This window comes from Humulus lupulus, chromosome X (genome assembly GCF_963169125.1).
Source record: "Humulus lupulus chromosome X, drHumLupu1.1, whole genome shotgun sequence".
Classification (NCBI taxonomy): Eukaryota; Viridiplantae; Streptophyta; class Magnoliopsida; order Rosales; family Cannabaceae; genus Humulus; species Humulus lupulus.
The window spans coordinates 155,252,475-155,264,119 of NC_084802.1; the positions used below are offsets into that span (position 1 = coordinate 155,252,475).

Sequence of the window (11,645 nt, forward strand, 5' to 3'; positions counted from 1 at the left end):
AGTCAAAATAAGGCGGTGTTGTTCGATTATCGACCAGCTACACATTGCTTCATCAAGCCTGACTATTAGATACGATCAAGCTGGTCGTATGATTCGGTTTATTTCCTTCTAGAATTGTAATCTTATAATAATTACGTTGATTATTTTCTCTTTATTGCCTTGATACACGGATATTAAGGATAGTTAAGGCCCATTGGCCCATGTAACCCCCCTTGAGCCTATAAATATGCATGAAATAGCTCAAGGAGGGGACTTTTGACCTTTGAATCTTTTTCCTGAATATTGAGAGAGGGAGCATATAGGGCGATTATCCATCGTTTTGTTGTAATTCGCCCAAGGTTTGTGAAACTCAAGAACCCTAGTTATTTGATCACGACATTGAGATTCAATATTAATAATAGCACTAAGTGGACGTAGGTCATTACCATTCATTGGGGCCGAACCACTATAAATCGTCTGTGTTTATTCTTTTCCATTAGATTAAGCTCTTGGTTATTATCTCATTTCTTGTCGTATTATTGACTCCGTGTCGTTGGCTAAATCGATGGTAAACACGTATTATTCTAATAAGTGAGTTTAAGTTTAATTAAATTTTATTTAAATTATAAAACATATGATTTTATTATTTTAAAATAATTATCATTGTAAAATATTTCAAAAATATCATATTTTAATTTGTTTAATTATTTATTATTGTAAAATATCTCAAAAATATCCTATTTTAATTTGTTTAATTATTTATTATTTTTGAATAATTATCATTGTAAAATATCTCAAAAATATCTTATTTTAATTTTTTTTATTATTTATTTAAGTTTAAGTGATATAAACTACGTTTTGTTTAATTATTTTTTTAAATAATTATCATTGTAAAATATATCAAATATATCTTATTTTATTTTTTTAATTATTTATTATATTTTATTTTAATTTAAGTGTTTACAAATTACCATTAAATATAAAAATATTTTGTTAAAATTAACATTAAAAATATAAAAAACCGTTAAAATAAAAAATTTATCTGATCTACAATATAGAAGAGATATATAATAAACATAAACAAAGCAAAATGAAAAAGTAAGCGATTAAAACAAATATAAGCAAAGAAAAGAAGAAAATTTAGTAAGAGTTACTATCATGTATATAATAAATTTTAACTTTAATGATATATTATTAATTAAGAGTGATAGTTTGTTTAAAAGTTATTAGAGATGTGCCCCTTTTTAATTAAGTACCATATAAATTAGACAGAAGATTTTAATCTTTTTATATAATATTCCTCCCATTAATAACAATAATACATAACAATAGAGTTAAGAGTAATTTATGTGCAGTGTGTCACTAATTTCTAAAATAGCGAGGGACAATTGTAATAAATGGGATCGATTATGCTAAACTGCTTTTTTGGCGCATACTTTCACTGCTCAACTTGTCCGAGAGAGAGAGAAAAGACATGAGTTGCCTGGCAGTGGTGAAATCGAAAAGAAAAACGTTTGGAATTTCGTAGGTTCCTCTCACAAGAGCCGACACATCAGTGGTCGCATCCTATAAACTTGCACCGCTGGGGCACCTAATCATTACCCATCTCCCAGGTCCAAGCAAACCAAAGTCTTTGATTGATTGACTTATGCTTCTCTTCTTCATCTTCTTCTTCTTCTTCTTTTGTCAGTTCATATTCAAAACTAAAACTATATATACCTGTACAAATCATCCATTTGTTCTTAAATTTGTCGAGAAATTGCTATAGGGAAAGAGCCCAAAACAGGAGTACAGACATTGAATCATGGGTTGGGAAGTTCTTATCTTGCTTTCAACTAAATTATTTACTATTTTCTCCTGGTACGTGATCATCTTTTGATCAAGGGTTTTTTGTTTTTCCATGTGATCTGAAAATTCTTCTTTGGCTTCTTCTTCTTCTTCTTCTTTATGCAGAGTTTCATCTTTTTGTGGCACTCAATATACTATTTATTTATTGGTATGCAGGCCTTCATTTTCTTTGGTTTATCCCTTGTAAGTGCTTATGTTTTGTTCCATGATTCTTCTTCTTATTTTGTTTTTTGAATAAGTTACATGGTCCTTCTGAAATGCTGATTTTTCTTACTGAGATTTATCTCTTTTTTTCTTTTAAATATATTTTTTCATATATATATATATATTTACATATTTAGTTCATAATATACCAATTATATTTTATACCTTCCAATTCAATGTCATTATTACAGGTATGCTTCAGTTCGAGCAATAGAGAGTGACTCAGAATTCAAAAACCAGCAGTGCCTTACTTACTGGGTCCTGTTTGCTTTGGTTAAAATGTCAGAATCAGTGCTTGAAAATCTTTTGAAATGGTAATTTTAGATTTGGAGTTCATTCTCCCTTCAATAACAAGTGTACCCAGATAAAAATAAAAAAACTGAAATGATTAACAGGGTTACTCATTATAGGTTATCTTTCGTTATGGTATATCGAGTAATTTAATCTGTTTGACAATTGTTTTTAATGTGTGCAGTGTGCCATCAAAAAATTATGTTTTCGCTTTAAATTTAACATGAATATACATATCAATGCAAATGCATGAAAACATTTCTTGCGTTTTGATGCTGTTTTAACTTTACAAGAAAATTTCAGGATTTTTCTTTCTGGGGTATCAAATTGCTGGTTGTATAAAGGCTTTACTTTGGAGATTAGAGCTTAATTTAGTATGTTAGTGTAATTTGAAAAAGAAAGAATGGCTAATAGAAAATGGAGATCCTTTTGGCTTTGGAGGAAACTTTCTTAAAAAAGTCCTTAACACTTAAGCTAACAACATCCTTGAAAGTAGTACCGACCAATTTGAATTTTGAACAAGAGCATTTGTGTGCTATATTTTGAAAGATCATTCTTAATTCGGGTTTCTATCACATGCTAATAAAACATTTTTGCTTGTTTACATTACAGGCTTCCTTTCTGGCCTTATGCCAAGGGTATTATTACTGTTTTCCTAGTGTTACAGTGTTTTGCTGGTGCTTGTTACATTTACCATCACTTCATTAGATCCACTTTTTTGGGGAATTCACTGATATGGAAGTTTGAAGAAAAAAGAGAGGAACCAGAGTCCTTAGTTCACGTGGTGGAAGAAAATGTTTCCAATGGTGAACTCCACAAACCAGACAGATTTATCGCTGAGTGGGTAGGCTTTTGAGCTTATAGAGTTTGATTTATTTTTTAGTAAATGAAATTGTTATCTATTCTCCCAAAGAATAGACTGTTTGATTTGTGTTGTTTTCTTCCAAGTAAGGATGAACCAAATTTGAAGCCTCAGCACCAAGGAGTTTGCACAATAATTCAAGAGTATGCGTACACAATTAACTACCTCATACTGCTTGATGAAAATATTTTCATGTTTGTCTTTGGCAGAAAAAACCTGTGTTGAATTACACTTCGCCTGTTATTCCAAACATTCAGAAGGAATGGTGCTGTGCCCTTTGTCTGATAAGTACTTCAAACGAAAATAATTTAATCCAACACTTCAACGGGAGGAAGCATAGGGCCAAAGAAGAAGACCTACTACTCTACAAACAGGCCAAAAGAAATGGCAAGTCTTCAATAATGATTGAGAAAACTTGTGTTATTGAGAATCTTAACCATATTGCGGTCAAGTTGCTAAATCCAGTCGCAAGACCAATATTTTGTACATGGAAAAAGCCGAATTGTGGTTGGACAAAACTAAATACTGATGGATCTTTAGACAGGACAAGTGCTGGTATTGGCGGTTTGCTTCGTGATCACCATGGTCACCCGCTTTGTGCTTTTGTCTCTAAAGCTCCAGGAGATGATGTTTTCTCAGTTGAACTATGGGCTATATGGAGAGGCCTTGTTCTTGCCTCAGGTCTTGGGATTAAAGTTATATGGGTTGAGTCTGATTCAATGAGTGCAGTGAATACCATAAATAGACATCAATCCTGTAGTAGTCAGAAGGCTATCCCCTGTTTGAACCACATATGGGTGCTTCTAAAGAAATTTGACAAGTATAAGATATCTCACTCATGGCGTGAAACTAATACGGCAGCGGATTATCTTGCAAAGATGAATCTTATGGGAAATGACGTCGTTTTTGGGTCAGTTAACTTCCCAGAAAAACTTCACAACATTATCAATAATGATGCTCAAGGAAGGATATATGTTAGAAATAACTGGTAGTCTCCTGGTTTCCTGAGTATGGCCATAACAGCCTTAGAAAGTAACTTAAAACTCTTGATCATGGATATAGAAAAGGAAGATAAATGATTAATTTTATGGTTGTTGCAAGGCCTGGGGTATATCTACTACCATTTTGGTTTCTTTTCAGAAATGTTATTGTACACATAGAGGAGAGTAAGGAGAGAACACTAGCAGGCATTGAAGCCCTTGACTTCCATTCTTTTTGGGGTGAGAAAGGGTAACTTTTGGATATGGCCATTTCCATTTCTATATGATGAGCCAGCTGAAATGAGCACAATTACCTCAACAGACTGTAATTACAAAGATTCTTATTTCCTTATTTTGCCATGTAATTAAACTGTACTTTTACTCCCTAGCTTATCGGGTTTAGGTTTCTTATTTACTTTTACACAGGTAAAGCTTTATTTTTATATGGAGAGTGTTGATAACATCACCCTTTGACCCATTCTTTTTGGGCCCATATACTCGTGACAGACTTTCCTATTCATTCTCAAGACATGGGAATTAATGTTTGGTTGCTAGTAATAGAACGAAATAGAAAAATCAAATTTTCAATTTGAAAATGGGAATAAATTCCATTCTAATGCAAAATTGGAATAGAAATGAATGAAAATGATATTTTAATACTCTAAAATATAACTAAACAAAATAATAGAATGAAAATAGATTCATTTTCATTCCATTTCATTACCCCAAATAAACATCACATGCAATCAAACAACCAATTATCACCTAAGGTGCATTTGGTTCACTAGAATATAATTAAAATAGTAATGGAATGGAATATGAATAATATTATAATGTTTGATTTATTTGTGGAATAAACGTTCGAAACAAAATTCTTTCGTTTTGGTTTGGTGTGGGGATAGAATGAAATAAGTAGCTTTTTTAACCAAAATGTCCATACTTTAATTTTTTTGTTTATATATTTTTAAATATTAAAAATTTAAGTAAATTAAAAAGATATTTATAATTTAAGTATATAAAAAAATAATATTAATATATTAGATATGTTGATGCAGTTTTTCACAAACAGTAGATTAAGAAATCTGAAAAAAGAAGACAATGCTTTTGTAAACCGTAAAATCATAACACAAGAAATTTTATGTGTTTCAGTGGTTAAAATTCGCCTAGTCCACGAGTCTATATTACTCTTTTTATGAACTCTTGGAAAAATTATTTAAGACAATTTCTACAACGTTTATGCATACGAAATCTGATTCCCCTCACTGTCAATTCCCTCTATATTTATAGGGGTTGATGCATAATTTTGGGTAACTGTACAATGTTTGGTAACTTACAAGAATGGGTAACTTCCCAAATACATAATTCCTTAATATGTTAAATGCAGTTATATCGGGCATTTACTACATAACGATTACAAGCATTTATGGTGTATAATGAATTTCTAAGTCCACGGGAATTCTTCCTTATGCGTGTCACAGTACTGTCGCTAGCTGAATGTGATCCTCGGACTGGAGGTTATACGTGAAGGGTGATTTGACTCAAGTGACGCTCGAAGCTTGACTATGGTGATCTGGGAGTAGTGTCACAGGCCTTTGGGGCAATCTACAGGATCTCACGCTATCTAGACTTGGTGACACAACCTCGAGCTGTTTGACCTGGAATTGATGATATATCTTCAGAGTTCTAACCCTTCATTTATTTCTTGCCAACTATACCTCGAACAAGTCAATTGAGCTTGTATTTTTATGGTACAACATTTGCCTCCCAAGTCCCTGCTCGTGCATGACGTCACTTCTGACACGCACAGTAGGAACTTTTCTACTTCCACTGTGGGAAAACGTCCCCACCTACCTACTTGAGTGTAAGACATGTGTCTGCTTGCTATAGGCGTCTGTTCAAGTTTTGAGTACTATGACAATTGTCTTGTCAACTTTTTGTCGTTGTTTGGTTTATTTAATCTTAGCTTTCAGATCTCAAACTGCTCTAATCGTGTGGCTTAGATCTTTCCCCAAAATTTACGTATATATAGGAGAACATGACCTGATTTTCACCACCTTTGCATTGGAATTTTCCTTTATTCTCTCTTCCCAAAAACCCTCGATTATTCAAAGCTTTCTTTGTTGATCGTTTCCCAGAAGCTTTTTGTAATTTTCAACCTCTTTGTTTCTCTCACACCTCGATCAAGAACCAAATCGTAAGTATGTATATTTTCTCTGTTTTAAACTTCTTCTACATGTTTAAGTACATGTTTATGAAGTTTTCCAGTTCTTTCTTTTTATTTTGGTTATGTATGTGATTCGGTTTGGGTTTATGTATGCCGAGGTAGATAAGCCATCTTATAGGACCAAAAACAATAGAATGTAACGCACAAAATAGGCAACTTTCTAGATTTTTTTGGGTTTTGAGGTTGAACAGATAACGATTTAGTCCAAGAGTTTAAGGGTATCAGGTCTGAAACTAGGTAGCTTAAGCAACATGGTTCTGGGGTGGTTTTTCATTAAACCAGCCTTTCGAAACCTTTGTTCTGCACGCGACTTCCGAGGTGACAGTACTTCCCAAGATTAGGGCAAGTGAATTAGGGACACACGTGGATACACATATTAGGATTTTAGATACGTTTTCAACCCATTGAAGCTTTAATTCGATTAGTGAAGCCTATAATCCTTAGGTCGCCCTTTCCCATGTTCTTAAAACTAGGTTACACCCCTAGATCGCTTCTAACCAGTCATTTTTATACAGGCAAACTAAAAACATTAAAGATGAGCAACAAGAAAGGAAAAGCTATCGTAGGTTCCTCCACCTAAGATAAATAGGTCACCAAAACCCCATCTCCCACTTTGGACCAGTGTTGGAGAGGGAGGTCGAGGTAAATGCAAACATTTTTTTGAGGCCGAGAGGATAGTATCTCTTATAACTTCGATGCCTCAGGTGACCAAAATAATGAGGGGCCCCTAGATTGAGACAGATTCCAAGTTTTACACACAGGCTGAGCTGGAGGATGAGCAGAGCTGCGACCCTTTAGAGGATATTTGGGGCCTGGAGTGATGAGCACCTGAAGGTAGGTGCATTCCTTCCCCTAAGCTCATACTTCACAGACTTTTTGAATTTCGTGAATCTAGCCCCATTTCAACTCCCGCCAAACACATATTGCCTCCTTGCGGGGCTAAAATATTTAAACCTCAAGAAGTAGTGGGAGGTGAGAATCTCCATTACCTCACCCGGTTCCCTAAATATGCTAGAGTCATCGAACTTCCGAGCCATCCAAATGATTACAAGGACTAGTTCTTCATGTCGAACGTGTTTCGAACCTGCGAGCACCACTACTTTAATCGACCTCGTAAACATCTTTGCTTTAACCCTTATTTGAGTTTTTATTGCTAAGAGTTTACTTATTTTGATCGAGTTATATCCTTGTGCATCTATTTATAAAAAGGACCAAAGCTTCTCAAGTCCTCTTGGTTCAGTACCAGACTTTCGCTTCTGCTCCTGCTAAAAAGGAGTACATAACAGTAGTTGTGGATGCTCAAAATTTCATGCTTGTAAAAGACCCAAAGCACATGCTCAAGTCCCCTAAACGCCTAAATATAGGCCTCGCAAGGCTGTTGGAGGCTGCGTGCCAAAACTTGGCGTGCCCAAATGCTCGCCTCGCACCCAGTAGCCACGCCGCACTGGAGGCGTCTCGCGAAGGTCGCGCGCCACCACTCGGCCTGCCCATGCGCACCACCTCGCGAGGGGCGTCTCGCAAGGGCCTCTCACCCCGCAGCCGCACCTCGCAAGAGACGTCTCGCGAAGGCCGCGCGCCACCACTCGGCCTGCCCAGGTGCACCGCCTCACGAGGGGCGTCTTGTGAGGGCCTCGCGCCCCGCAGACGCGCCTCGCTAGAGGAGTTTTGCGAAGGCCACACGCCACCATTCGGCCTGCCCAGGTGCACCGCCTCGTGAGGGGCGTCTCGCAAGTGTCGTGCGCCCAGCAACCGCGCCTCGCTGGAGGCGTATCGCGAAGGCAGCGTGCCACCACTCAGCCTGCCCCGATGCACCACCTCGCGAGGGGCGTCTCGCGAGGGCCTCACGCCCAGAAGCTACACCTCGCTGGAGGAGTCTCGGAAAGGCAGCGTGCCACCGCTCGCCCTGCCTAGATGCATCGCCTCGCGAGGGGCGTCTCGCACCCAGCACCCACACCTCGATGGAGGCGTCTCGCGAAGCCTTGCATCATGCCTCCTCTTGGTGCACTCGGCCCTACTAAACCTCATTCGCATCATAAGGGGTCACCTCCCCAAAATTGGCCTCACTAGAGGGGTCTTATCTCACCCCTTAAGATTGGCTCCAACCACTGGGCACCACTCTTACCATAAGGCCAACAAGAGGTAAAATCATGGATCCCTCTAACACACAAAGTCAGAAGAAGTACAAACACTAAGCTCATGCCAGACAAGTAGTAGGAGTACTAGGAGAGGGGACATGGCCTGTACGCTTCTAACCAGATGTCAAAGTCGACACCACCACCAGCACCACTACGCCTGGCGCCACTCCTCTGACACTTGTACTGAATAAGTAGTGGGGAGATTCCCACAGAACCTGACCATGTACTGGAACCAACACCACTACCCCTGAGGCCACTCTCCTAACAATGTACTTGTGTACAATCTGGTCTCCTAGACCACAATGTATCAAATGCCATTAGAGCCCACTATAAAGGGAACCCCACTTCTACATGGAAGGGGATTGGAAAAAAATACTATAGCACTACACCATAAAAAATACAAGTTAATTTCACCATTTTCTTTTTGCAACTGTTCTTTGAGTTTCCAATTAGATCTTTGAAAATTTTCATTTGATAAGCTCTATATTTCAATTTTTCTAACTTAACTTGGTTGACGAGTTCTCACCGTCAACAGTTTGGCGCCGTTTGTGGGAAGGATAGATTGAGTTCCTGCCTCCAAGGCTGCCGCAGGTGCCAAACCCCGGTCGGCAGGATCCAGGCCAGTCGAAGCGCCGAGATGACAAGCACCCTCGGGTCCACTCCGTCAGCTCGAGTTCGAAGTCTCAATTCTACGAGGACGAGATACGAGAACTTCACCACAAGAATTAGAGGCTAGAAACCACCCTGGAAAATATGCAAGAGGTGCTAAATGGGCTGTTGCAAGGGAGATCAAATGTGACAATCCCTAAGCGGAAAGAGAGAGACCAGGGGGGGTAGAAACCACCATCCTAGTAGATGACGGAAGGACCCGACTCTCCACTAGTAAAACCCCCCGGACGAAGCAGCGCGAATGTCCCAGACCACCGAAGCAGCCCAAGAAGCCAGAGCCGAAGACCAACGCTGCCCCTCGTAACGATGGCGAGGTCACCTCAAGGAGAGCACCCTCAGATTAACGAGAAGAACTCAACAAAAAGAGGGCGGGTAAAAGGACCACACCCCCTATGGTGCCCCGGGAAGGCAAAGGGAAGGGGGATCTTGACCCATCTTCTTTGAGAGACTCCCTAAGCAAGAGGAGGCAAGACCTGGACACAGAAATGAGGAGCCTACGAAGCAAAATCATCACCGCCTCTGGAGGTCAAACCTTTGAGGAAGAGTTCGATCATGAGTCGCCCTTCATCAAGGAGATCCAAGCCATCCGGCTCCCGGCCAACTTCAAGGAGCCCCATATGACCCCCTATGAAGGAAGCACAGATCCGAAATACCATCTGGATGCATTTAATGACCTGATGAGGCTGAGGGGAATTAGTAGCGGGGTCAGATGTCATTGCTTTGCTGTCACATTGAAAGGACCTGCGTACAAATGGTTCAAAAGACTTAGACCAGGGTCCATCAGATCTTGGCAACAGTTTTTCTGATGAATTTCTCCAGTAGCACCACGCCGTGCGGGACTACAGGATGCCAGGCACCAGCCTCGCCAATGTGAAGCAAGGAGAAAATGAGAGTCTGAAGAGCTACATTCACAGGTTCAATATGGAGGCAGCTAAAGTAGGGAGCTTCACCCGCAGAGAGCTAAAAATGGCCATCACAGCTGGAGTGTGCCAAGGAAGCAAGTTATGGGATAACATGCTCAAGAGGGAGGTCACGGACTTGGATGATTTCTACGAGTGGGCGCAAAAGTATATTCGCGTGGAAGATGGTCACGAAAGCCTCAAGGCTGGAAAAGACCAGAATTCACCAAAGCCCTCAATCCGGGAGAGCCAAAGCAATGCAAAGAAAAAGAGGGTCTATGAGGGAACAAGAGATGATCGACCCCGGAAGCATCAACACTCTGATGAGCGCAGACAGGGCCCCTACACCTTTTATACTGACCTTATCCATGCGAGAGAGCATATTTTCGTTACAAACGAAAACCAGGTCCCTTTCAGAAGGCCCCCGCCAATGAAAAAAGACCGGTCTAAAAGAGACTCCAGCAAGTATTGCCAGTATCACAAAGATATAGGCCACACTACTGCGGAATGCAACCATTTGAAGGTGGAAATTGAGGAGCTCATCCGCAGGGGACATTTGGGCAGATATGTGTGCAAGGAGAACCATAGGCCAGAAGAAGGAGCATCCTCGCCGTGGGCACGAGAGGTAGCTCCAAAAGTACAGGGAGAGGTCAGGACCATCTTTGGAGGACCAGGATTCGGGGGTAAATCAAGGAAGGGACGAGATAGATATGCCAGGGAGGCCAGACGAAGTCAACCACCGTGCGTCCTAAATCTGGAGTAACGCCCCCCGAAGAGTTTTAAGGGTGAAAATGACTCAATAACCTTCATCGAAGAAGACGCCCGGGGTGTACACTTCTCCCACAATGACCCCCTAGTGTTGATTATCTAGCTTGCTAACATGAGGGTGCATCAGGTCTTGGTGGATAACGGAAGCTCTGTGGACATCTTATATCGCCCAGCGCTGGAGAAGATGGGACTAAACCTCCGACACCTAAAGCCTTGCAATACTTCTTTGTATGGATTTACGGGAGATTCGATACAACCCTTGGGGGCAATCGAGTTAGCCCTCACTATGGGAGAACAGCCCAGACAAACCACCATAATGGCAAACTTCGTTGTGGTAGATTGAGCCTCAGCCTTCAACGCAGTATTAGGGAGACCTTCCCTAAGAGAATTGAAGGCGATAACTTCTGTATACCACTTAGCTATGAAATTCCCAACTCCCGGGGGAATAGCATGCATGAAAGGATAGCAGAAAGAAGAGAGAGAATGTTATAACACATCCCTCCGCACAGCGACAAAGCCGACAGCACCTATGGTGATGGTTGTGCATGAAGGCGCGAACCCAAGCGAGTTGGACCCACAAGTCACAGAAGAGCCCAGAGCTGAATCGGTAGAGGAATTGGAGGAAGTAACAGTCATGAATGAGCCGTTGAGAAAGTTGAAGGTAGGAAAAAACCTTGCCGATGACATGAAGGAGAAACTAGTAGAGTTCTTAAAAGCCAACCTCGACGTATTCGCCTGGAGTCACGAGGATATGGTAGGGATAGACCCAGCGGTCATGTGCCACCA

At 40.2% G+C, this 11,645-nt stretch overlaps 1 protein-coding gene across 4 annotated transcripts; it reads left to right on the forward strand.

Annotated features, from left to right (window-relative positions):
* Nucleotides 1-1,423: 1,423 nt before the first annotated feature.
* Nucleotides 1,424-4,609, forward strand: LOC133803522 (uncharacterized). Of its 4 annotated transcripts, none has more exons than XM_062241601.1 (5): nt 1,424-1,839; nt 1,984-2,010; nt 2,223-2,345; nt 2,935-3,166; nt 3,394-4,609. In XM_062241601.1, exons 1-5 carry the CDS (start codon nt 1,784-1,786, stop codon nt 4,174-4,176), a joined length of 1,221 nt encoding a protein of 406 aa, XP_062097585.1. In that variant the 5' UTR covers nt 1,424-1,783; the 3' UTR covers nt 4,177-4,609. The 4 variants fall into 4 exon arrangements, with proteins under 4 accessions (XP_062097585.1, XP_062097586.1, XP_062097588.1 ...); XM_062241602.1 differs by having other exon boundaries at nt 1,425-1,839; nt 1,933-2,010; XM_062241604.1 differs by lacking the exon at nt 1,984-2,010 and adding an exon at nt 1,933-1,975 and having other exon boundaries at nt 1,425-1,839.
* Nucleotides 4,610-11,645: the final 7,036 nt, after the last annotated feature.

Bases quoted from the DNA above. Each gene is read 5' to 3' on its own strand.
- LOC133803522 (XM_062241601.1), top strand. From the start codon at position 1,784: ATGGGTTGGGAAGTTCTTATCTTGCTTTCAACTAAATTATTTACTATT. The intron at 1,840-1,983 runs GTACGTGATCAT...ATTGGTATGCAG, and splicing joins TTATTTACTATTTTCTCCTG to GCCTTCATTTTCTTTGGTTT. The intron at 2,346-2,934 runs GTAATTTTAGAT...TTTACATTACAG, and splicing joins CTTGAAAATCTTTTGAAATG to GCTTCCTTTCTGGCCTTATG.